Source organism: Pipra filicauda, unplaced genomic scaffold (genome assembly GCF_003945595.2).
Source record: "Pipra filicauda isolate LSUMZ 115617 unplaced genomic scaffold, ASM394559v2 scaffold21_size4447388_pilon, whole genome shotgun sequence".
In the NCBI taxonomy this organism is placed as follows: Eukaryota; Metazoa; Chordata; class Aves; order Passeriformes; family Pipridae; genus Pipra; species Pipra filicauda.
The window spans coordinates 3021852-3048595 of record NW_024104332.1 but is presented as its reverse complement, the minus strand read 5'-3'; the positions used below and the strand labels follow the sequence as shown (position 1 = coordinate 3048595).

General features: G+C 45.7%; 1 protein-coding gene across 2 annotated transcripts; it reads left to right on the top strand.

Annotated features, from left to right (window-relative positions):
- Positions 1–18: 18 nt before the first annotated feature.
- LOC114004212 (minichromosome maintenance complex component 3 associated protein) lies at positions 19–26740 on the top strand. 2 transcript variants are annotated; one of them, XM_027751986.2, is made up of 28 exons: positions 19–874; positions 962–1185; positions 1870–1948; positions 3312–3459; positions 5013–5209; positions 6136–6275; positions 6690–6887; positions 7083–7351; positions 7529–7691; positions 9923–10083; positions 12284–12495; positions 13342–13532; positions 14211–14311; positions 15138–15269; positions 15821–15934; positions 16087–16239; positions 17888–18085; positions 18375–18443; positions 19057–19191; positions 19587–19740; positions 20198–20456; positions 20758–20855; positions 21953–22343; positions 22461–22718; positions 23381–23510; positions 24203–24397; positions 24986–25136; positions 25255–26740. In XM_027751986.2, the coding sequence occupies exons 1-28, from the start codon at positions 88–90 to the stop codon at positions 25411–25413; spliced, it is 5466 nt and encodes a 1821-aa protein (XP_027607787.2). In that variant the 5' UTR covers positions 19–87; the 3' UTR covers positions 25414–26740. The 2 variants fall into 2 exon arrangements, with proteins under 2 accessions (XP_027607787.2, XP_027607786.2); XM_027751985.2 differs by having other exon boundaries at positions 88–874; positions 12284–12528.
- Positions 26741–26744: the final 4 nt, after the last annotated feature.

Genomic DNA, 26744 nt, shown 5'->3' with positions numbered 1-26744 from the left:
GCTCCTATTCGCGTCCTGTCCTAGGCATGCGCGGCCCGTCCCCCCCGCCCCCAGCTGTTTCGGCGGTCTGGGGCGGCCGCGTCCACCATGTCCTCGAGGGGCTCGTTCCGCGGCCCGCCCGCCTTCCCGCCGCCGCTGCGCTTCGGGCAATCCGCCGTGTTCGGCCAGGGCGGCGGCGGCGGCCCCGCCGGCCTCCCCTTCGCCCCCGGGCCCACCGCTTCCTTTGGGCCACCCTACGCGCTGGGCCCGGCGCCGGCCCCGGCAGGGAACGCGGAGTTCAGCTTTAGGCCGCCCACCAGCCTGGGCGGCTTCCCAGGCCCGGGTGAGGCGCCGGGTGGCGGCGGCGGGGCCTTCGCGGCGCCCGAGTTCCGCTTCAAGGCGCCCGAGAGCGCCGCCGCCGCCCCCTTCAAGCCGGTGCCGGGCGGCGAGGCGGAGAAGGGCCCGGCCGCTCCCGCCGCCTTCGCCTTCTCGACGCCCTTCGGCTTCGCGCCCGAACCGGGCCCCGAGGCGGCGGTGGCGCGGGAACCCTTCTCGTTCTTGCGGCCCGCTGCCGCGCTGGGCCGGCCGGAGGACAGGGGTCCGCGGGCGCTACCGGAGGAGCTGGGGGAGCCGGCGGCCAAGGGGCTGAAGCGGAAGGAGGAGCGGGAGCGCTCCCCGCGACGGGCGGCGGCGGGCGGGCGGGCGGCGGCGCCGCCGGAGAAGCGGCCGGTGGTGCTGAGCCGGTCCCGCGGCGGGGCCCTGTTCGGCCGCACGCTGGAGGAGATGCTGCGCAGCCAGGCCCGCGAGCACCGCGAGCGCGGGGACGGCGCGGAGCCCGAGCGCGGAGCCGCGGAGGAGCCGCCGCCGGCCGAGGCCCGGGAGCTCCCCCGGGAAGGTGAACGGGGATGGTGGTGGGGTAGCCCCGCTTTCTGAGTGCTGTCACCCCTCTTTCTGACTGCCGTCGTGTTCCTTCCCGTCACAGATGCGGCCCCCGCCGCCCCCGCCCGCCGGACCCGCGGCGGCGAGAGCACGGAGGGGCTGGGGGGCCTGCCTGCCGCCGAGCTGACGGCCGTCCAGTGCAAGAACATCCCTGATTACCTCAACGACAGGACTGTGCTGGAGAAGCACTTTGGCCAGTTCGTAAAAGTCCGGCGCGTCATGACCAGGCGTAATAAGAAAATGGCCATTCTTCACTTTTTTGATCACGTGAGTATCAGAAGTGGACGGCACAAGAGTTGGGAGTATTCAGCGTGCAGGAGTCTCCAGGGATACCTTAGAACCTCTTCCAGTACCTAAAGGTGGCTTACAGAAAAGAGAGAGAGTGACTTTTTACGGGGACAGCAGGTAGGGAGAGGACAAGGGCAAACAGTTTAAAGTAAAAGAGGAGTTACTTTTATATTACTTAGATGTTAAGAAGAAATTTTTCCTTGTGAGGGTGGTGAGGCCCTGGCACAGGTTGCTGTGGCTGCCCCATTCCTCTAAGTGTTCAAGGTTAGGTTAGGTGGGGCTTGGAGCAACCTGAGCTAGTGAAAGATGTACCTGCCCTTGGTAGGGGGTGGGACTGGATGGTCTTTCGGGTCTCAGCACTGAGGTGTGTTAAGCAGCCAGTTCAGAGACTGCATGATCTGATTCTATTTTGTGCTTAAAAACACACCTTTGGTTTCAAGTGCCCTAAATTTGCTGTAGCTCTTAGAAAAGCACTATTTTTTGGGGGGGGACGGGGACGGGACTAGTCCAGCTGATTGTTCTTAAGTGAGAGGCTAAAATGCAGCAACCAGAATTTTGTGGGAATTGGTAAACGTTTCTCTGGCAATGTTTCTCTTGCTGTGCTGTGAGTTTTGTTGTTGTGGTATCAATAGGTTTTCTTGCTCTGCTTTGGTTTTCTTTCAGGCCTCTGCAGCTCTTGCCAGGAAAAAAGCGAAAGAGTTACACAAAGACATAGTAACATTTTGGCAAAAGAAGAAGACGAGTAAGTCTGTTTCCAGATTACTGGGTGATGGGTAAATAGCATTCTAGCTGCTCTTCCCTTTTCCTGATGTAGTGAGAATGATATCAAAATTATCTCTAGTAGGAGATATCATGGTTGAAAATTGCACTGTTTCTCTCTTAAATTCACGTTGTCTAAAACCTGTTGCTTGATCTGAAGCAAAATGCTGTTCAGCCATACAGAAGAACTGAAGACACCTGAAATGACTGTAGTTTTAGAAGAGAGTTTAGAAATCCTTTATGCAGCTGCACAGCAGGAATATGGTGATGTTGACTTTGTGCTTCTGTCTAGAAGTAGGAGTTCTTTGGGGGTGTAAGAAAACCCAGTTTGAAATGCTTTGCTGTCTGCCTCAGACCATGAACTGAGAACCAAGATAAGGAGTACCCTGGAGCTGAGTGTCTGTTTTGCTGAGGTTGCTGTTATGTGTATCAACAGTTAGACTCTGTTTGAACCAAAAAAGAGAACAACCTACAGAATTTAGAATTGGGAAACCTTGATTGCAGACCCTGTTTGGGATTAGGAGGAGGTTGTTAATCCCCAGGCAAACACTGGAATTGTCAAGTGCTTCCCTTTCTTTAGCTTTATGAATGCAGCATGTGTACCTGATCCCAGCCTGGGGATGCACTTCACCTGCAGCATATGAAGGGTTCACTTCAGCTTTGACCAGCCACAGACTTGCCTTCCAGAAAACAACTGCAGAATTGTCTCCCTGAGAATTAACATCTTAAAGCAGCAGCTCTAGGGCTGCCTCTTTGCCCTTGTCATTTTATTGTGGTGTTACATCCCTGGCAGCATTCTAAAATAACTATTCTGAGAGGATTTAAGAAATCCAACTGCTTTAAAAATTGTTCCTGGGAGAAGAAATTTCCCCTTCCTGCAGGTGTGAGCGTAACTTGTGCCGACCTTAGTCTGAGCTTGAGTACCTAAGTAATTAAAATGCTTCAGGAGGAGCACGGGGAATTGTGATTTACCCAGGTGAAATGGATTTTGTATCCTGTAGGGAGTTCTGACCTGTGGATTATATCCCAAACCTGAGAGAATTTGGATGATGATCAGACTTCATTTACTGACAATCTGCTGACAATTGGCGTTATTGATAAGTGGTATTTTATTGAAAAATACTCTTCATAGAACAGTGACTCTGATAGTAATTGATAGAAACTTAACTTGGTGCAGCTCCTAGTGCAAGTTGTCCTGGAAGTTCTGTATGCATGACTGACTCTTAAGTTTTATTCTCCAATAGTATTTTTGTTTAAACAAACTGCTCACCACCCCACCCCCAAGGGGCCAAAAAGAGGTGTTGCTTAAATTGCTTGGCAGGTTTCATGTTTATGTGTCATTTCAGGTCCAGCAAAAAGAGAATTTTCATCCAAGGATAAGAAAGCAGGGGAAGATGAAGGAAGACAAGGCAGTGAAGAGCAAAGCTATCAGCATTCCCCGCTTCGAAAACCTTTAATAAGATCCTCTGCCAGCAGTGTCATGCCTGGGAGAAGGTATGTCTGCTTCTCTGGGAATCCACCTGGCAGGAAACAGGGCACACAGAGAAAACCTATGATCAGTGTGTGCCAAACAGTCATGTTCTCGTCAGGGAGTGTTGCTTCCCTTCTCTTCTGGTTTGTCTGCATTACAAGCACACAGCTCTCACACTTGGTCAGAAGGATGCTCCTAGCTGAGTATTAAGGTCTTTCACTTTGGTCTCTGTATTTTCTTTTGAATATTTTGTCCATAACAACATAACAGGACCTGCAGTAGTGAGGCATGAGGGAATTGAATGAAACAACACAGAGCCAAACTGGGACCAAGCAGTAGTGACACTACAAGCTCCCGAAGCGAGCAGTTTCCTTTGTAGGCAGTCAGAGTTCTGTAGAATCAGAGTCCCCTTTTCAGAGCAGTTTGGATCATTGTCTTCTCTCACTTGGAATCAGTAGTCTGCACAGGAATCCTCCTGTTTTGTGGCAGTCACAGAAGTGGCAAGGTTGTTGTCTTTCTGTCATACTCAATGGTGTGTCTAGTCTGACAGAAGTAATTTGATATGTGTAGTCATATAATTCTAAAATCAGTAATGTGTTGTGAAGGAATCAAAGTTCCTTAAGTTAAAAGGAATGTTTGTCCTGTAAAATGTTTTAATAATCTCTCTTGCTATGGAAAACATTTGTTGTTTTTTGTTTTTTTTTTTCCCATGCCAGCAGGTCAATTCCTAGTTTAAAATACAAACTGCTGTACCACAGTGATCAGGAAATGCTGCAAGAACCATCTGTTTCTGTCTTCTCTAAGACACTTTCAGTAATACCTTTTCTGTTGTACAAAGGTTGAGGCTTTCCCCACAGTCCAGAAATGCTTGGTAGCATTGTCAGGGCAGTGCTGAGGATTTAACCAGATGAACTCCCAGTGCTGGTGTTAGCTCAGAACAACCTTAGCACATCCAAATGTACTTCATTTATTTGATATCATAGAATCAGCTGGGTTGGAAGGGACCTCCGAGATCATCAAGTCCAACCCTTGATCCACTACCACTGCAGTTACTAGGCCATGACACCAAGTGCCACATCCAGTCTCTTTTTAAAAATCTCCAGGGACGGAGAATCCACCACTTCCCTGGGCAGCCCATTCCAATGTCTGACCACCCTCTCTGTAAAGAAATTCTTTCTAATATCTAACCTAAACCTCCCCTGGCACAACTTGAGACCATGCCCTCTTGTCTTACTGATAGTTGCCTGGGAAAAGAGACCAACCCCCACCTGGCTACACCCTCCTTTCAGGGAGTTGTAGAGAGTGAGGAGGTCTCCCCTGAGCCTCCTCTTCTCCAGGCTGAACAGCCCCAACTCCCTCAGCCTCTCCTCATAGCACTTGTGCTTGAGTCCCTTCACCAGCCTCATTGCTCTCCTCTGGACCTGCTCCAGTACCTCAATGTCCTTCCTGAGATATGTTGCCTTGTGGACAAAATACTCTTCTAAACAAATGCTGGCATCCTGAAGAACAGTGCACTGACTAAGACAGGGCATGCACTAGTGTATTATTATTGCTAAAAAAACCCTTCTCTTTTTAGTTCTCCAGCAAAGAAGCCTGGTCTTCGAAAGGCGCTGCAGTTTGAAGCAGATCTGTTTGATTCTAGTTCTGAAGGGCAGAGCTCAGAGGGCTTGGGAACCTCACTGTCATCCCTTGGTAACCTGGTGGGATTAATGGCAGAGACATCTGAAGAAAGATACCGGCTTTTGGACCAAAGGGACAAAATCATGCGGCAAGGTAATTACACAAGTTGAGTGTAACATCTGCTGCTCTGCTGGAAAAAAGTAAGGGTTTGGGGTTTGTGGCAAAGCTGTTGTGATACTATGGAAATGGGAGTTTAACATGGAGCATTCTGTAAAATACCTAGTGTATCACTTTTTCTCTTGTAGAACACACGAAAATCTGTTTTACTTATTGCACATGCAATTTCTTGTGTAAAGGGAAGGGCAGACAGTTCATCTTCTGTGAAGGAGAGCACACAGGGAGATTTCCATCTCTACAGGCTCTTTAAAAGTGACTCAAACTGCATTTCATAGAACCACAGAATGGTTTGGATTGGAAGGGACCTTAAAGCTCATCCTGTCCCACTTCCCTGCCATGGGCAGAGACACCTTCCACTAGCCCAGTTTTCTCCCAGCCCCATCCAACCTGACCTTGGACACTTCCAGGGGTGGGGCAGCTACAGCTTCTCTGGGCAAGCTGTGCCAGGGCCTCTAGTGTTTCTCTAAATTTGAACTATTACACAGCTGGTAATTATTTCAAGAAATGGCCCTTTGTTTCACAGTGCTGGTTGTAAACCCTTCCATCCTTTCTTGCAGGTTCAAAACTGACCTTACTTTTAATTTAAGGTCTCATTTTTAATACCTACAAACAAATTTCTCTTCCATTTGATGTGGAATTTTGAAATTGCTGATGCTTACTTAGGACACAGAACGTTGGGTATCTTTTAGAAGCTTCAGTCTTTTCAGCAAAACTCTTCAATGTGCAACCCTGGGACAGGCCCCAGAGTGGGGGGAACCCCATCCTTGTGCATTTCTGACTACATCGTGTGGGTATAGCCTTGTGTGCTCAGGGCTCTTTTGGCACATCAAAGTAATAGCTTGTCATGAAAAAAAACCAAACAAGGGATGCTTAGTGTTTGTTCAATTATTTATTTTTTTTAGCTCGAATAAAAAGGACTGATCTTGACAAAGCAAAAACTGTTGTTGGCACTTGCCCAGACATGTGTCCTGAAAAGGAGCGTTACATGAGGGAGACAAGAAACCAGCTCAGCATCTTTGAATTGCTTCTAGGATCTGACAAGGTACGAGATTGCCAGGATATCAGTTTTTCTGCTGCTCATTAAAACCATCAGTGTTGTTTAGTTGTTTACAGGGTTAATTTTGGTGGAAAAATTCTGTAGGCTGTTTCGTTAATGCCTTTCAGTTCTCCATTGGAAAACAAGAAGGCTAGAGAATTGCTTTTTCACTCTAAGTTGTCTTTTATTTAGCTAGACAAGTTTTTAGAACTATAGTCCTAAAACTATAATTACGTATTTTACGTAATTATATGTAACAGTTATATATGTTGTCTTGAAGGTTATGAGTTTGAGACTAAGTCAAGACTTTAAAAATCTGCTCCTTACTGAAGTGATGGCATAGATGGGATGAAATCCTCTTTACTCCTGCAAAGTTGTCCATATGTCTTGGATTTTGATTGTTTTCTCCACATCTTGCAGGTAGATCATGCAGCAGCAATCAAGGAATATAGCAGGTCTTCGGCAGATCAGGAGGAACCTTTGCCCCATGAATTGAGACCCTCTGAGGTGTTGAGTATGACCATGGACTATTTAGTGACAAACATTATGGATCAGGGAGAAGGAAACTACCGAGAGTGGTATGACTTTGTCTGGAACAGAACTCGTGGAATAAGAAAGGTAAGCACTGTGGATGGAGGTGTTTGGTGATAGAAAGTAAAAGATCACATCATGCTGTAAAAAAGTGAAGCAAAAAAAGTGAAACAAACGTTTTGAATTGCAGGGTGACTCAAAGCACAGTGAAGTGGTTTTTCCAAAGGTGACTGGTCTTCAACTTGTTTAAAAGTGTATGTAATTCTTTATCATTCTGGTTAGGATATAACCCAACAACATCTCTGCAACCCGCTGATGGTGTCTCTGATTGAGAAGTGCACTCGCTTTCACATCCACTGTGCTCACCACTTGTGTGAAGAGCCCATGTCTTCCTTTGATGCCAAAATCAACAATGAGAACATGACTAAATGCCTGCAGAGCTTGAAGGAGATGTATCAGGACCTGGCTAACAAGGGAATTTACTGCAAGAGTGAAGCAGAGTTCCGAGGTTATAATGTCTTGCTGAATCTCAACAAGGGGGATATTCTCAGGTGGGAACAAGACACCACTTGTTTTCTCTTTTTGTCTCTGGGAAGAATTGAGTTTAGGATTAAGTCCAGACAAATTGTAATGCTCCTGTTTTTAATTCTGTGTTGTTATAGGTTGCTGTTGGATTGTGATAGTTAATATTGAAGCAAAAGGTTTGTCTCTGTCTTTTGTCTTCACAGAGAAGTTCAACAGTTTCATCCAGAGGTTAGAAACTCTCCTGAAGTTAGATTTGCAGTTCAAGCTTTTGCTGCATTAAACAGCAACAACTTTGTGAGGTTTTTCAAGCTTGTGCAAACAGCTTCCTATCTGAATGCTTGTCTCTTACATGGTTATTTCAACCAGGTGAGAAAAAGGATATTTTTTTAAACTATTAATCAGTAAAACAATCTGGGATTTAGCAGAAAACTTAGTAAATATTGAGCCTTAAAAATAATGTTATTACTTCTTCAGAAGTATTAAAAATTAATCAGGAGCTTTCTGCTGTGATATAAAAGGCAAATATTAAAATGTTCTTCTTGGCATTTTTTTCCCCCATAACTGTATACAGATATGTCATCGTCATCATCATGGCTAGGCTTTGCAAACGAAGATTTAGGAAGGATCTATCCACATTTGTTACAAGCACACTGGTGGCTAATGAGGCCAATACGAGAGAGAAATATCTGATTGCAAAAGGCACAGCAGAAAGACTCCTTAGGTGGTATATTCTGCAAGGCACGATTCTTTCTGCATTGTCTTTTCTCCTCAAGAGTGATCCTGTGTGCTTTCTCAAAGGAAGCAGCAGTGTTATAGATGGTGTGTCTCCAGACCTCCCGATTGGAGGCCAGAGCAGACCAGTTATGGTGATCAATATGGCCAAGGCTGAGATGTTGTTTCAGGGAGTCTTTGTATCTCCTCTTTGGGTTTCCTCTCTTGCGGCAGCCGGTGGCAAGTTCACCATAAAGCAAGATCTTAGGGAGGCAGTTGTTGGTCCTTCATCCTTGAGATGTGCCCTGCGCAGCGCAGCTGTGCTCTCAGCAACATGGCCTCAATACTTGTGACTGCTGCTTGCTCTAGAACAGATGTATTGGTCACATAATCTGGCCAGTGGATGTTTAGGATTGTGCGGAGACAGCGTTGATGGAAGCGTTCTAGGAGACACAGGTGGTGGCACTAGATGACCCATGATTCGGACCCATACAAGAGAGTAGACAGCACAATGGCTCTGTAGACACTGATCTTTGTACTTTTCTTCAGGTGTTTATTACACCAAACTCTTTTATGGACTTTTCCAAAAACACTGTATGCCTTTGCTAACCTCTCCATCAATCTTACCGTCCGAGGAGATGAGGCTACCTAGGTAATTAAAGTGCTGAACTGATTTGAGCTCTGATTGGCCAATGGTGATGTGGGGATGATAGAAGGCTTCCTGAGGTGCTGGTTGATGGAGAACTTCCATCTTCTTTAAGCTGACTTCCAGCGCAAAGAGCTCAGCAGCATCTGCAAAGCAGGATGTTAAACACTGCAGGGCTGCTTCTGTGTGGGCAACAAGGGCGGCATCATCAGCATAGAGCAACTCCTGGACAAGATGGTTTAAGGTCTTGGTGTGGGCCTTCAGTCACCTTAGGTTGAATAGGCTTCCATCAGTACATCTACATTCCATTGAATGTAGATCCCGTCCTGATCATTGAGGTCAGCCATGGCCCTTTGGAGCATCCTGCTGAAAAAGATTGTGAATAGGGTTGGAGCGAGAACGCAGCCTTGTTTCACACTATTCTTTATTAGAAAGGGCTCAGAAAGTGCATTGCCATATCTGACTTGGCCGTGCTGATCCTCGTGGAGTGAGATGATCATTTTAAGGAACTTGGGGGGACAATGTAAATGTTCCAAAATCTGCCACAGACCATTTCTGCTCACAGTATCGAAAGCCTTGGTGAGGTCGACAAAGGTTCGACCTTAGTTCTGTTCCCTACACTTCTCTTGCAGTTGTCTTGAGAACAAATACCATGTCTGTGGTGCTCCTGTTGGCTCTGAAACCACACTGACTTTCAGGTAGAATTCCTTCTGCTATAGTGGGTATTAGTCTGTTCAAGAGTATTCTTGCCAGGATTTTGCCAGCAATGGAGAGCAGAGTAATACCACGGTAATTTGAGCAATCTGATTTAATTCCTTTCTTCTTATACAAAGTGATGATGACTGCATCACAAAGGTCTGATGGTAATTCGCCTAGTTCCCAACAGCACACCACAAAATGTATTTCCCCTGAAAATAATAATTGGGAAGCAGAGAAACAGGCCTGGGAATCTTGCAGAGCAAATATGAACCTGCACTATCAGAAGCCCTTGCAAGGTGTTTTTTCAGCACAAGATTCACAAAGGGATACGCTCAAAAATGAGCGTCATGAAGGAGGAACAGAAACTGGAAAGCCAAGTGCATAGAATTTAAAAAGAAAGTTAAATCTGAATAGTTGTTGGTGTGGGTATTTGATGACAAAGTATTGATGTATTTAAACGTGATTTTTGTGTTTATTGTATGCTTTATATTGCATTTTGGGTGTTTTCTTGGTAGTTACGTGGCTTTTCCTTTTCCTCCAGATTCGTAAAGATGGTCTCAAATCCCTCAATATTGCCTACACTGTGAGCACCCAAAGATGTACAGCGTTTCCCTTGGACCACCTGGTCCGCATGCTGCTGTTCAAAGATTGTGAGGAGGCATCTGATTTTATAAGTTATTATGGCCTCAGTGTATCAGATGGGTAAGTGTGAGGAAAATGATCCCTGGGGGGCTCAGACTGATGTCAGGCAAAGGGCTAAATGTAGGGGAGTTGCTCCTGAAGTTTGGATCCAAAAAAAAGGAACAGGCGAAGAGTAGGGGCCGAGCTCTCTAGGCAAAGCACTGGGATACTGATGGGTGCAAACTTTAATATAGTTTTTATTGCTGTAACTATGAAAAGTTCTTTAATTTTGCATCTTTCCCTCAAGAAAAGGGGTTGGTATCCCTGTAGCTACTTCATAGAATTCCAGAAGAGTTGGGGGTGAGAGGGACCTTAAAGCTCTCATCTCATTCCAACCCCCTGCCATGGGCAGGGACACCTTCCATTGGACTAGGTTGCTCCAAACCCCATCCAACCTGGCCTTGGACACTTCCAGGGGTAGGGCAGCCACAGCTTCTCTGGGCAACCTGTGCTGGGGCCTCACCACCATCACAGGGAGGAATTTCTTCCCAATATCTTACCCTGCCCTCTGGCAGTAGGAAGCCATTCCCCCTTGTCCTGGCACTGCCCTTGTCCAAAGTCCCTCTCCAGCTCTCTCAGAACCCCTTTAGGCAGGTCTCCCTGGAGAGTCTTCTCTCCTCTGGGCTGCACAATCCAAACTCCCCTAGTCTGTCTTCATAGGAGAGACTTCCCACAACTCTTTTTGGCACTCTTGGCACTGGCTTCTTTATTTTCCTTGGCTTGATAAGATGACAAGGGGTTTCAAGGATCAAAATTCCTTCAGCCTTCTGGAGGGTGGTAAAAACAAGAGAAAAACATTTTCCCCCAAAGGAAAAACTGCATGTTGAGCTCAGTCTCCCTTGGGCTCCAGGGCCTTCTTCCCTAGAAGGAGACATTGAAGATAAGCCAGTAGGAAAAAAAATTAGTCTGAGTTCTTGTTTTGCAGTTGAAGTGTTGTGTCGTAACGAGGGAAGAAGGAGACGCTCAATATGAGAATCAGCAAGCTTCGTTTATTGATCATTGCTAACAGCTTAATATATGCTTTATAATTAGCTCATACATATTGCAAAGGTTAAGCTCATTATTGGTTCTGCCTAAATGTTGATCTCACCTCTTTACTCCCTTCCTTTGTTGACACAGGTGGTTCTCAGTTGCTTTTGTTTTGCTAATCACAATGTCCTGTTTACCAGCCAGCTAACACGGTACAAGGGTACTGTAACCTTGCTATCTAAGATGTTTCCATGGCCCAGGCAAGCCGTGTTCTATAGCCAATTCCCTACAGTGTTGTAAACTGCAGCTCTATTAGAAAGACAGTTCTGCTTCTTGGGAAACTGGCATTATGGTGATTCCTGTAGGGTGGGATGAAGCTGAACATTGCAGGCTAGTTTTTAGCGGATATTGGAAGCCAGCGGTTCACAGGTCTGCCATGGAAATCCATACATTGTGTGATCGTCCAAACCTGGAATCTCAAGAGACTGGAGAAGGAAAAAAACCTCATTAGTGGTTGTGTTGGTTTAAAGGTAAACCAGCAGGGGAAAATGAACTCAACCCAAAAAAAGAGAGATTATAAGTCAGAATAACAATTTAATAAAATAATACAATAAGTACGATTATACAGACAAACAATTGGTTTTAACCCACAAAACCCAAATGTATAACCCAGCACCCTGGGGCATGAACAGAGTGGTGTTAGTTGGGCCCCCTGAGTCCAAAGTAAAGGGAGAGGGGGAAAACCTGTTGATGAGAGTGCTGGTGCAGTCTGGTCAAAAGTGGTGATTGCAGTCCAGTCGAGGGTGGTGGTCTGCAGTCTTCCTCTGGATCCCACGAGTGGTTAAAAAAGTCCCAAGACTCCAAGATTATATATTCTCCAGTTCAGGCAGGAATGCTCAGTACTTCCCTCAGGGTGGGGTGTTCTTCAATGGGCGTGAGGACAAAAAACACCCTTCTATCCCGCAGGCCTCTTAGCACCTAGTTTGTAGCCTGATGAGTCATGCTGCTCTGGGCAGAGGGTGCAAATAGTCTATTGATAGCAGTTTCTGGGAAATGGCATGGAAGGCTATAGAATACACAGTTTTGGGTTACACCCATCCAGTGATGAACTGGGCCCAGCTCTTCTAACTAGGACAGTGGTCTATTTCCTGTCAATGTTCTCTTTTGAAGCAATATATTTCCAAACTGAAAATCCGTAGGTTGCTGGAGCTTTGGGGATGTACCCCTGGCAGTTATTTTTGTTTTTCCCTAGGGGTTATGTGGAGCTGAATCGCTCCGCTTTCCTTGAGCCCGACGGGTTACCCAAACCTCGGAAGTCCGTATTTGTCAGCCAGAAGCTCACTGTCTCAGTTGGGGAGGTTGTGAACGGAGGGCCTTTGCCCTCAGTGCCCCACCACGTGCCTGTGTCCAGCTTCAACGGACAGAACAAGTACATCGGTGGAAGCACCTCTGTGGATCAAGCTGGTAATAGCCAAAAACCCATCATGGAAACAACAGGTGATAGCAAACATGCATTTTAGGTATTGCTCAGGTACATGCTGCTGAGTCAGCTCTGTGAGGAGAAACTTGGCTGATAGGATTTGAAATTGCCTGGAAGTCTGAATGTAACAAAAACATTAAAATATAAATCATAATCGCAATCACAGAATGGTTTGGGTTGGAAGGGACCTTAAAGCTCATCTAGTTCCAGCCCCCCTGTCCCCTCCTTGACATGGCAGGAGCACCTTCCACTAGACCAGATTGCTCAGCTGTTTTTATGTATCTGTAAAAGCCAAGAACAACCTGACCAATAAAATTTATTTCCCAGTTCAGGAAACACACTATGGGAATTGAGCCAAATTTTGCCAACGTAGGCGAAATAATAAGATATTTGCCTACTCCAGAACACCAGCTTCCCTTTGCAGTTTGCACATTTTTGATTTGCAGCTGTTTGTTCCCACTGTATCCCAATCATGTTGGTTTTCATGTTAGCTGAGTGCATGCTTTTCTGTCCTTGCTGGAAATACAGATATTGTGTGTAGGCGTAAGGTGTGCTTGACTTGAAACAGTTGTTTTGTTGGAAATATATGTGCTTTGTACTAGAGGTAATATGCAGTGAAATTTTTGAATGTTTTGTATAAAATATTCATAAATAGAAATTAGTTTCTATGATATAATTATGTTTTTAACTTTAAGGTGACAAGCTTCTGTTACAGACTTATTTTATGGCCTGATGAGTTTCATCAAACAAGTCAGCTTTTGAAGATGACAGTTTTGCTTCTGTTTGTGACTGACCTCTTTTCCTTAATTTTTCTCCTCTCCCCTCCCAAGAAGGAAGAGTGGAAAGCAGAGGTGTGGATTTAGAGGCTGCAGCAGTAAGAATCCAGCCCCAGGCTCATCTTCTGCCCTCACTGTTGCCTCGTCAGCTTGTGCCAGGGCTGCCCCCTGCACAGCCCATCTCCCAGGCTGCTGCTCAACCTGAGCTTCTCCCTTCAAAGCCTCAACCTGGCTACACAGACACGGTAGGGAAACATAAATCCATCATGAAATATTTGGGAAAGGTCTGTGAAATGTAATAAAAGGTAACCGAGTTCTCAGAGTTTTTTAGTTTTCTGGAACGTGCAGGTATTTCAAGTGAGACATGACAAAGTTCCTTCTTGTGAGTACATGACCAATAATGTTGGATCTTGAATGTGTACCCCGTGTACCTGTGCTGTTTTTCATGCTCCCACACATGTTTGTTCTAATGCTGAACCAATCTCAGGGTGTTTCATTGCTTTGTACAGCACAGCTGCCATATTGTACCTAAATGTGGCCATGTTTCAGGGGTTAGACCTGCTCATTTGGAATTAAATCAGCTAGAATAAGAGGCAGTCTAAAGTAAGAAAATAGGAATCTCTCTCAATATTCTCTCTTCTTAGTTATGATTTCCTAACTTGACTTGCCTGAACTTAGTACAGAAAGCTGCTTTTGTTTCTGGGCTGTTTACTAACCTTTTAGATAGTCTAAAATTTCGTAGTCTAAAATTTCCAGGCTGTTGTGTTTGCTTAAGTTGGCTCAGTTTGTAAGCAGAAATACAGGTGGTGCTGTGAATTACAGTCAGCTAACCAAGGCTAGATAGCCTTACTCTCAGTTTACACCCAAGCCACTGTGGTAAGGACTGCACCTTTGCTTCAGCTGCTTCCTGTGCTTTATTTCAGGACATTGCTGAAGTGGTGGACGGGCTGGTGCATGACGTCCTCAAAGGAGAGTGCAGAGAAGTGGGCAGAGCAGGAGCAGCTTACGTGGCCGCTGCCATCTGGTAAAGAACATTTTTTGCTGGTTCTCCTGGAGTGTGTCACCAAAGCCGCCACCTGCCTTAGCATCCCCATGTGTGAAAATTGTAAAACTGAGCACTGCAAGGTCTGTAGTGGAGGTGGTGTTACTGAGGCGGTTGAGGGGAAGGCAGACCTTTCTTCGGATGTCTGCCACTCTGTCATGTGCCAGGTAGCCGAAGGGAAGGCTCACCCAAACCTCTGGAAGCCTTGCCTTGCAAAGAAACCTATGTTGTGGAAGGGAAGGTGTCCAAAGGGGCGACAAGACAAGCAAGTCCAGATCTGGCTGCTTTGCTTCAGATAAATGTTTTTTCTCCAGGGCAGTTGGTAGAGTTGTAGATGTGGGATGTGACCCAAACAATTATTATTCCACCAGTGTTTTGGTTATTGCTGAACTGGAACAGATTGGCTAAAGTCTATTTCATGGGATGTCATCGTCAGCAATAAAACTGGGTTAGAGGAAGAAGGTGGGGGTTACTGGCTTTCAGGGTGGACATTGATTAGAGACTGAGCATTGCTCTGAGGTGGGAAGTGGTGGCTGCCTGCCTTTGCTTTGCTTTGTGGGGGTGTGGGGGTTTTCCCTTTCCCTATTGCAGTATTTTCATCTCCATCTGTGGGTTTCCTTTTTATTTCCTTACTTTCTTCCCTGTCCCAGTGTGGGAAGGGGAGTGAGCCAGCAGCAGTGTGGGTGCTTGGCTAGTGGCTGGAGTCAGCCCACCACAAAGAGCAAGGTGTGGGTGAGAAAAGCACAGACCTGAGGCTTTGAATGAAAACTTCCTGGCTTTGAAAAGAGATTTTGCTGTTTCTGCACAGCACCTCAGAGGCCACTGTGGAGGAACTCGTGACTGAAGTGATGGGGGAGATCCTCAGACAAGTGGCTGGAAGCGTGCTTAGTGTGGAGAGGCAGCGTGTCCAGGAGGAACGGCGCAGAGTGGAGGAAGAGAGGTGAGGCAGGGTGGGCTGGGGACACCCTTGGACAACGTATGGACAGCTGGTGCCAACCTGAGTCCTTGTGCCTGTGCTCAAGCCCCAGTGTCTTTCTGCCACGCTGGCAGAACTGTCTCACCTTGAACTCCCCTGGGATCATGTAAAAGGTGTCAATTCTCAGGTGATCTGCTAGTTAGCATTTTGGTGACCTCACAGAGCCACTGTGAAAAGATGGGGTGGGAATCTTAGGAACTTTTATTCACCCAGAGCTTCAAGAAAGGGATGTGCTTCCTGGCCCTGCTGTGTGCAGGAACTTTTCCAACTCCCTGCCATGGGCAAGGATGCCACTCGCTAGATCAGGTTGCTCATGGGTAGATAATTCCCTCAAATAACCCCACTGTCATCAATATTTTTGAGGAAAACCGGGCTCCATGCAAGGCTGTTTATCTTTACAAATCAGCTAGTGGGAACTCAGTTTTAGGGAAATTAGCTGTTTGACACTGTGTGTAGTGCCAGGTTTGCCAGTGTAAATTTTTTCACTTGTGTAAGTCTTTTCTCTGACCTTCCAGGCAAAAGCAGGAAAGAGAACAGTTAATAAAGCAGTTGAGCCAGTTGCTGGGTATGGAATTAATGGAAGAAGTAATAAAGGAGAGTGTTGAAGAAGCTTCAACCAATGAGTTAAGGTATGGTACAACGTGGTGTGTGTTGTGGTTTGCTTTCCCAAAGGTTTCCTAAATGTCATGGTCTTCCCTGTTTGCACCTCAACCAATTGAATTGGCATTTGCTGCAGGTCTTCACTTCACTAGAGGTCTTTTCTTGTTTTATTTGGAAGTAGATGTGCCTTAGAAAGAGACCGGCAAGCCCGTATTGCCCGGTGCTCAGAGGAGGTGTGTGGTCACTTCATGGAGCTCTCTCTGGAGGATGAGATTTTCCAGATTGCCAAGGAAACCCTTCAGGAGCTCCAGTGTTTCTGCAAATATTTAAAACGGTGAGTTACCATCCTGGGACATAACTGCTTTCCTTGGGAGCGTTGGTGAGGAGCCGTTCATCATCATCATCATGGCTGGGCTTCGCGAATGAAGATTTGGGAAGGGCTCTACCCACGTTTGTTGCAGGCGCGTTGGTGGCTAAAGAGGCCAATACGAGGTAGGCATGTCCGGTTGTAAAAGGCACAGCAGAAAGACTCCTTAGATGGTATATTCTGCAAGGCACGATTCTTTCTGCGTTGTCTTTTCTCCTCAAGGGTGGTCCTGTGTGCTTTCTCAAAAGCATCAGCAGTGTTATAGATGGTGTGTCTCCAGACCTCCCGATTGGAGGCCAGAGCAGACCAGTTATGATGATCAATATGGCCAAGGCTGAGATGTTGTTTCAGGGAGTCTTTGTATCTCCTCTTTGGGACTCCTCTCTTGCGGCAGCCGGTGGCAAGTTCACCATAAAGCAAGATCTTAGGGAGGCGGTGGTCCTTCATCCTTGAGACGTGCCCTGCCCAACGCAGCTGTGCTCTCAGCAACATGGCCTCAATACTTGTGACTGCTGCTTGTTCTAGAACAGATGTATTGGTCACATAATCTGGCCAGTGGATGTTTAGGATTGTTCAGAGGCAGCGTTGATGGAAGCGTTCTAGGAGACGCAGGTGGTGGCACTAGATGACCCATGATTCGGACCCATACAAGAGAGTAGACAGCACAATGGCTCTGTAAACACTGATCTTTGTACTTTTCTTCAGGTGTTTATTTCGCCAAACTCTTTTATGAAGCTTTCCAAAAGCACTCTATGCCTTTGCTAACCTCTCCATCAATCTTACCATCCGAGGAGATGAGGCTACCTAGGTAATTAAAGTGCTGAACTGATTTGAGCTCTGATTGGCCAATGGTGATATGGGTATGAAGGAAGACTTCCTGAGGTGCTGGTTGATGGAGAACTTCCATCTTCTTTAAGCTGACTTCCAGCGCAAAGAGCTCAGCAACATCTGCAAAGCAGGATGTTAAACGCTGCAGAGCTGCTTCTGTGTGGGCAACAAGGGCGGCATCATCAGCATAGAGCAGCTCCTGGACAAGATGGTTTAAGGTCTTGGTGTGGGCCTTCAGTCACCTTAGGTTGAATAGGCTTCCATCAGTACGGTATCGAATGTAGATCCCGTCCTGATCATCGAGGTCAGCCATGGCCCTTTGGAGCATCATGCTGAAAAAGATTGTGAATAGGGTTGGAGCGAGAACGCAGCCTTGTTTCACACCATTAGTTATTAGAAAGGGCTCAGAAAGTGCATTGCTGAGGAGCCGTTAATGGAGATGGAACTGCAGCTGTTTGGTTGTGTTCTTTTTGAGACAGTTTTTGCTGTCTTGTCTCCGTGATAAGGGTAGACCTTACAGTCTTAATACCAGCCTCTGCCAAATTACTCAGCTGTACATGGGTAGGGGAGCACACCCTGTGGGAGTCAGGTAATGAGCTTGGTAGGAGATTTCAGCTTCATTCTGTCTAGAAACTTGTAATAGTTTATCCTTATATTCTTTCTGTTGGACACTCATTTTTCTGGATATGTGCTCAGTGTTTTGTGATTGCTGTGCTGTTCACTGTACAAATATCCAGTGACAGAGGTCTACAGAGGAGTTTATTTATTTATCTGTTCTCTTCCAAAGGTGGAGGGAAGCAGTGGCAGCTCGAACAAAGTTGAAACGTCAAATGAGGGCATTTCCAGCTGCTCCCTGTGGCATGGATTCAAAACATCAGCTGAAAGCGCTGTCTCCCAGTGCAGAGTGGCCAATAGCCATGGAGAACTTGTGCAAGAGATTTGTAAACCTGGGGAATGGAGGAAAGCTGGGAATCTCTTGCACGAGGTAAGGATACTTCTAGTGGCACCAGCTGGCAATCTGGTAGATTTTTGGAAGATAAGTTACCAAAAATTCTTCCATTGTGAATGCAAGTGGTTTTGCAGAACTGTCTGTTCTTAAATAGCTCCCAGAAGATTCTTTCTGCACAAATGCCATGACCAAGACTGAAAATCCAAATAAATAGTTCTATTAACAGCAACTTTCTGAAGCCTCTGTAGTATTTCTCAGGCCTCAGTGTTTCTTAGATTTGGTTAAAATACCTTTTTTATAACAAAAAATATAACTTTTTTTCCAGATTGAACTGGCTGAGAAACAAGACAGTGCATGAAATGAAAGTTCAGCACTTCTACCAGCAGTTGGTAAGGTATGCTGGGGTTTGGTTCTTATTTTCGTTCGAAGCAAGCTGTAACAGAAATGCCAGAGATCTCAAAAATGGCAGTAAGGTATGGCCAGTCATGCCTGGATGTCCACTTGCAGCCTTGCTTCTGGGAGTATTTTGGAAGTAAGGGAAACAGGAGGATCATAGAACCACGGAATGGTTTGGATTGGAAAGGACCTTAAAGATCATTTCATTAGTTCTGACCCCCCCTCCCGCCCATGGGCAGGGACACCTTCCAGTAAAGCTAAGTTAGTGAAGGTGTTAGGCCATCTGATCCTTTGGGGTATAACTTTAAGGATCTGATGGATATTATGGGGGGTGGTTTTGTACCCGGGTGCAATGGGGCCTGGGATGGAGTACAGGAGGAGAGGAATAAACGAGCTGTTAGTGGCCTGGGTGTGCATTGGATCAGTGTGGAAGTGAAGCAATACACATGTGGTCCTGAAATCTTTAAAGTAAGGCTCATGTAACAGATTTAGCAGCTGCAGTTCCTGAAGGCATCTGGTTACAGTATTGGAACTTGTTCAATGTTCAGACACCTCAGGTGGGAAAGGAGCACTGAGGTGGGTCTTTTCACCAGTTTCTGTCTCTCTTTAAGTGGTTTAGCTTGGACTCCCCTGGATCTTGTCTCATTAATCACTGAACATATTCCAGTTCAACAAGAACATGTTTTTTGGAAGGTGCTCTTGGTTTTGCCAAGTGATGATGAATATGCCAAGGACGATCCCAACAGGTAAGTAGAAGGGTTGATTTTTGGGTCCCTTTCTCAAACAGAGCAGACTTCTGTTTAGGTAGAAGAGGAGAAGTAGTACACAGTCTTTGGTGTATTTTTGCCTGTACCATGTCAAATTTCCAGTTTATTTTATTTTTCTCCAGAGCACACTAAAGAATTTATTACAGTAATCTGCATTATCTAACATTGTTTAATTCTTTTTGCTCATACTGAAAGCAAAACTTTGATATGATAATTTCAGGACAGTTCACAGCTCTTTATTAAGGTTATTTATCATAACCTAAATACAAAGGATTATGATAGATTGTGGTATCTTAGAGGTGCTGATACTAAAACCCTAAAACGCCATTTTTGACAACAAAACTCTCAAAAGCCCACTTTTTTTTGTTTGATAGGATACTGATGGATTGGTTGAAAGCCAAGTTTATGGGAGACAAAATGTGTAAGAAAAACACTTCACATCCAGAAGGCAGAATTCGAACACTGACGTTATTTAGCTCTCCTGGCATGCAGGGGAACAAAATCATTGAAGTCAGTGTGTGTATTAAGGTAGGTGAGAACAGTTTCATGATACCTAAGAGACAATAAAAGCACGGTGGACTCTTTTCCAGTGGATCTTGTGTCCTGTCAGATGGAGGGAGATCATACTGGGAGGGATGGGGTTGTTACAGAATATTCCGAGTTGGAAGGGACCCACAAGGATCACCGAGTTCAAAGGCCTGAAAAAAAAGATGGATTTTTTTTTTTTCCTTGTTTCCAACCATCTGCAGTAGTAGAACCCTAATCATCAATTCCTGGTCCTAAATCAGGTGCTGAAGGGCACTGAAGGGCTCACCTGCATCTCCCAGAGACATCCATGTTGGTCTGGTAACAACTCTTTGTCTTAGGTTTTGTAGAGCTCCTGGTAATGGATGTCAAAGCTGAGTGGTGACGATAATACACTGCAGGTTTTGGTACGTAGCTCCGTTTAGCTACATCCATGTTGTCATCTTTGTTGCTTGTCTAGGTGGCACAGGGTGCGCTCTCTGACTTGGAGCTTGACATGGCTGAGACACAAAAAGACTTGCTTGGGACCAGTGGCCTTGTTCTTCTTCTGCCCCCCCGAGTTAAGAGTGAAGATGTTGCAGAAGATGATGTATATTGGCTTTCAGCTTTGCTGCAGCTGAAACAGTTGCTTCAGGCCAAACCTTTCCACCCCGTAGTTCCTTTGGTGGTTCTAGTCCCCAGTCAGGCAGAGGAGGCCACGGAGAAAGAAGTAGAAGATGGTATGTAATTGTTTCTTTGTCTTGAAAACGTGAATGTTTAAGGCTGCCCTAAGTAGAACTGTTGTGGCTGGTGCAGCATCTCAGTTATCTCATCCAGTAAAGGGAGAGGCTGTGAAGTACAGCACTTCTCAGAGCTTTGCTAGAAATCCGGAGGCCTTAAGAGCTCATCAGTTTTGGCTCCAAGTTTTCCTTCACACACAATATTTGATCCTGAGAGTCTGTGGGCAGAGATGGAGGAGAGGACTGATGCTGTGAGTGTGTTCTTCCTCTGTGTAAATGGTGAGTTTTCTTATTTTTTAAGGTTTGATGCTGCAGGACTTGATTTCAGCCCAGCTTATTTCGGACTACACCATTGTGGAGCTCCCAGTTTCTGTCAGTGACTTAGAAGGCACAAAAAGGGTAAGAACAGCAAGAGATAACTTGCTTATTAAATTATTATATATAATAAAATATATAATAATATATAATATTAATATATAATTATATAATATATATTATTATATTCTCAGTAGCTTAAATTTCAACTGAGTCTTGTGTAATGGGATATTTTTTCCATTGGATTTTATGTAACGTAGTTTTTGTTCAAAAAGCTCCCTTAACCATTTTTCCACGCACCTGACTCTGCTGGAGTGGGGTGCTTGCTTGTCAGTAGTGATTCCAACATCAGCCAGAACTATTCTGAAATGAGAATATTTCTGGTACTTTTCCACTGTTCGTGACTGTTCTGTTTTCACGGACCAGAGATCTGTGGCACTTGCTACCAAAAAAGATAATTTAATCTGTGTAGTACTGAAAACTGCTCTGAGACCAAAATTCATGGATTTACCTAAGTCCACTCTTGTCTGCCCTGCCTGTGTTGCTGCCCACCAGATGAGTGCTGGTGGTAGGTAAACCTTTTATCCTTAAGCTCGAAGTCCTAAAATGCGGAGGACACTTTGTAGCTCTTTTGGCTTCTGTGATATCACCCAGTATTATCCCATCTTGGTGGATGGGACTGAGAGATGCCTCTATCCTGTCATGTTCTGTATATGAAGAAGGATTGTACGGATCTCTGTGTGACAAACCCAGAGTGATGCTCCCCCACAAACCCTCACAATGTACATCTCTGCAGTTCAAGGACTGCCAGGATCAGACATGGCTTCTCTGGGTATAGTCACCATGGTCTTCTAATTTCTGTGAGTCTGTCCAGTTTTTCCTGGATAAGTTTTCCACATTCCCAGTGTCCTGCAGCAGGGAATTCCACTGCACGCCTGTACCTCATGTGACCAGCCTCTTTTCTGTGTCTTCCTGAGCCTGCTGCATGGAAATTTAGTTTATGACCACCTAGTTACAGAACTGTTGTTGCAAACGTTGGGATGATGATAGCTGATTTATTTGCATTTTGCTGCACACTATCTTGGATAGTGTTATGTCAAACTTAGGGTTGCTGGATTGAATCCTTTGTGTCCTGATCACTGCAGAGCAGTTTCCAACCACCCCTGTTTTGTGTGTCATAGATCTCTGTGGCTGTGGGCTGGCTGGTTTCCCGGTGCCCTGACTCCCTTGAGCTCTGCAGTAAGACCCTTCAGGAGTACATTGAGGATGGGATTGATGGTGAATTTGGCAAGCGCTTCTACCACGACTGGAAGGAGAGGCGTTTGGCTGGCCTGCCATCCCAGGAGCCCGGGGTCATCATAGAGCTCTACAACAGTGTGCTGCAGTTTCTCTCATATGTAGCATCCTCGGAGCATCTTTATGACTTGTCTTGGCCTGTGACAGAGTTTTCAGAACCTGGGGGTAACAAGCTGTTGCCCCACCTGCAGTGGAACATGCCGGATCACCTGGCCTGGCTGAAGAAGGCTGTGCTGTCCTTCCAGATCCCATACCTAGATCTGCCTCCGTTAGGTGGTAGGTACTTCACACTGTAATATGTTCTTGGCAGCACATGGTTCTCCAAGGTGTGCCTGTGCTGTGTTGGTTCTGTCACAGATTCTTGCAGTTTACTTTGGTTGGTTTGTTTGGCAGCTCCTTGGCGTCCTGTTTGCCACATGATTTTTCAGTATGTCTCCCAGATTGCAAGTTCTTCGCACACTCAACCACTGATCCAGTCTCAAGTGGAAAATCTGCTGACCAAAACTTACCAAAAGTGGAAAAACCGAACAATGGGGAACTCTGATAAAGATGGACCTTCTGTTGATGAGATCCCTTGGGATTGTATCTTGGCAGTCTGCATTGATCATAAACTGAGAGACTGGAAACCGCCCAAACTGCCTATTGCTCCAGGTATTGCTCCTACAACATGGATGATACTTCTTCTGTGATAGTATTTAATAACTTGCCAATGGTGCCTTTATGCATGGCAGCAAGTGAGATGTAGCAGGGAGGGAGCTGTTGTCTTGCTGTGATTCTGCACATCTGTCTTCTCCTTGGAGTGTGTGTTTAATATTAGTTATGACTTGACTTGATCTTGTGATTACAAATGTGTCTCTGGTTAGAGTCTTTTGGCCTGCCCTCCCAGTGTATGAGTTTGCTTTAACCAAAGGCCAAGAATTGCCCCTCAGAAGCCATGTCAGCTGGGATGTGAGACTGCCGTGGTTAATTAGCACTTCCATGGATTCATGAAGTTTGTCTCAAATTCTGTTTGCTTTCAATTTCAAATGTGTGGGGGTTTTTTAGCTTAACTGTAGGGAGCCTCTTTTAATGAAATGACTACTTCATCCATTGAACTTGGATGCAATAGAATTTTTAAAACTAAGAGAAAGCAGCGTTTTACAGACTGACAATAACCTGTTGAGTTCAAGAAGGCTCTTTTTTACAAGCAGATTACAACTGAAACCCACTTGAAAGTGAACACTCTCCCCAAATTGCCTTTTTAATACTGAGCTTTTCTTCTGAAGGAGAAAATCTGTGGAAATGATAAATGTTGGGCTTGGGTTTATTCACAGAAGCAGTAAGTAAAGATGGTCAGATTCATGTGTACTTCTTCAAGGAGCATTTAAAGAACTACACTGTCCCTTTCTCGTGGGATCAAGCCAGACTGCGCACACAGGAGGAGATCCGACGAGGCCACGAGAGGTGAGGGAGTAGCATTCAGCTGTTTGTGGAGAATTCCGAGGAGGTTGCTTAGGACCTCTACAATGCTGAAAATCAGCATATGGCATCCTCCCAGAATGTACCTGTGCACATCTCTTTGAAATGATGTACAAGGCTGTGCTGAAACAGGGCAGTAGGTAGATTTTATATGTATGAGGTTACTCAGCTCTCAGAGAAATGGGTTGCTTGGGGAGTGCTCAGAGTGCTATAAGAGGAGAAATGAACTGGAGCCAAAAGTGCTGCTGGGCCTTGGAGTTTGACTTGTCTAAAGCATGGAGGGAAAACTGCGAGGCTGAAAAAATGCTGGATAGGTTGAGGGGGAAGGATACCTTAGAGCTGTGTGGCATTATAAAGGTATTTGAGATCTCCAGAGTCTAGCTCACTTCCCCAGCCTCATTCAGGGGGAAGCCACTCTTCCCTTTTGGAAGCTTAGCTGCAGTTCTGCTGTATAGTGGGTGATGTCTGAGGTGAATCCTAGGCTCCTATCAGATTAGTTCCTCTCTAATCCCACACACAGGTGGTAGTGTGTTGGATGCTGGCACAACAGCATTATTTCTCCAGATGATCACTTCTCACTCCCTGCTATTTCCAATCTTGAAGCTAATAGGGAAAAATCAACACACTCATACCAGTTCCCGTGCTTTTGTTTGTTGTTTTTTTCCTCCCCTCTTCAGGTCAAGGATAGAATCTCCCAAGTCTTTTAAGAAACCCTACAGCATGTCCATGATGCCAGGCCAGTATGGCTCTGGCATGAGCAAGCTATCAGGTCAGGAGGTGAGCATTCCCAGCTCAGATGAATTCAGAGACGTGTCCTTGGCCCAGGAGCATCTGTTGGCACAGCTGCAACTGGAAAAAATAGAAAACAGGAGGTAAGTTCCGAGAGCAGCATCTTTTCTTTGCAGCTTCAGCCTAGGGTTATAAACAATTTCTAACTTGAACAGTGCTAGAAAACAGCCCAGACTGTCTTCAGTTTTCTCGGATTTCATCAAGTACATCAGTGCAGTTCCCTGCTATCTCCTACTTGCATCACAGGAACAGTCCGGGATGGTACAAATTCTTGGAACTTTTAGGAATGGTTGGAAACTCTGTGGTCAATCATGCCACCACAACTGAAGCATTACAGTGGTCTGTGTGTCCCACTGTGTCACAAATGTCTATAAAGTTCTCTCTGGGATGTCAGTTTGTAGCGATGCAGATCACAAAGGGGAAGAACTAAGCTTTTGAGGTTGGCCCAAGAGGTTTTTGTCTCTTCTGCCTTTCCCATCAGTTGGGTGTCTGCAGTCTGTGTAGCTGCTTTCTGTACCACGCTTTTATGTGGTGGATTTTTGAAATAGCAATTGGCTGTGTCAGACTGTGGAGGTCAGACACTTCTAAAACCAGAACTCTTAGTTAACACACTGGTTACAGGGACAAAGCCAGGCTGCCATCTAACTGATGCTCTTGATCTTCCCATCTAGGTTTGAAGAACAGTTGCACCGATACCTGACTGAGGACAATGAGCCCCTTGGGGATCTCTTAGGTCTTCCTCTCTACCTCCCCCAGTCGCTGCTCTCCACCTCAGCCGTCACCTGCCCATTGGTGAAGAGTCCCATGCCACCTGCTCAGGAGGTAAGATGAGGGGTCCTGAGCATTGGCTAAAGCTCTGAGGAGTGCAGTAGTTGCAAAACCTCTAGCGGGAATTACCTTGGGAGAAAGTCTTGGTCTCATCTCTTTTTCTTCTGCCCAGGCTGGGAGTCAAGAGGGACACAAGGTTGTGGAGACGGAGCGAAGCCCTGCGCTGTCGGACAGACTGAAACACTTGCAGCAGCTCCTCAGGGCGACCAAGGAGGCTGAAGCTGCCTCTGAGCTCCACCTCTCTGCTCTGGTGGACATGGTGGATATTTGAGCAGAGCTGAGATGTGGACACTCAAGAAAGAAATCCAGGTCTGGGTGACTGAACAGATATGCTCGTGGGGCATGTTCCAGAGCAAGCAAATGTTCTCCTGGAATAAGAACATAGAGCAGCTGTGGAGCTTGGGCCCTTCTCACATGGCTGCCTTCCACAGGGTCAGTGTGTCACGGCTGGTCTGCAGCTCCCTCCTTTTCTGCTCCATGGGCATGGAGACGAGTCAAAAGCTTTTCTTGGAAGGCCTTACATGACAGTAGTGACTTTTCTTTCTCCCAGCTCTCATCGTGGGTAAACACAGCTTCAGCAGGGGGAAACTGAAGTAGCACAGGGTCCCTGGGAACACTGGAGCGATTGCTCTCTGTAGACACAGTCCCTGAAATGTTGTCTCAGCTCTGTGCTTCCTTCATGCAGGAACTGCCTTGCAGCAGCACTGTGTTTTGAAGTTCCCGTTCTGTTCCCAGGAATGTCAGTACTGGCATTCTCAAGTTGGAGCAGCACTTGGCCAAGTTTATGTTGCTCAGTGCAAGGATTTTTGTGCTGCTGGGTCCAAGTTTTACTCAATATTTACGGCTTTAAAACCAGGTGAGTTGCTTATTCCACAGATTCCATGTCATGCTGGAGAGCAGGATACTTCCTTCAGTATTCAGTAAACAGCTATGGAGAAACAATTTTCCTTTTTTTGAAATTTTTTTTTTGGAAGAGCAGTTTGCCTGCATTCTCCAGCACTTAAAAACCTTTGGAAGTTGAAGACATTTTGGTTTAATTCCCAGTAAATAGTATGCAGATGTATTTCATGTCTGCAGTAATTCTATACAGCTCATCTTTTTCTTTCTTTTTTTTTTTCTTTACAAAACCAGCAAATTTTTCTCAAACAGAACCTTCTACCTGGTGAAATAGAAATTACTGCAGGGAACACTGATTATCTTGCCTGCCTGACCCCAGTCTGACTCCCAATTTCATCTGAAATCCTCAGTAGTCCAAAACAGTCAGCTGCCTTCCAAAAAAGTAATTGTATAGGCTTTTTTAAAAGCATTTCATTTGTACGATTTCTCTTAAACCCAAAATTAGCAAGAGTAGCTCAGTGTTAAGTTGAACTAAGAAATGCAAACTGAGAAGGTGGTGCTTTGAGGCTGTTCCTGCTACACACACTTTTGTCAGGCTGAGTTGTGTAAGTTCAGCTGGGTCCTTGCGAAGCAAAGCTTTTGGTCCTGCTCTTGTTATTCTTAGTTCACTTGGAATTTAGCTGTCAAAACCCAAAAGAGCTTCGAGGTCGTGGCTCGCACAATGTGTTTTTGTACCAAATAAATTTCTAGTGGCTCGAAAAGGTG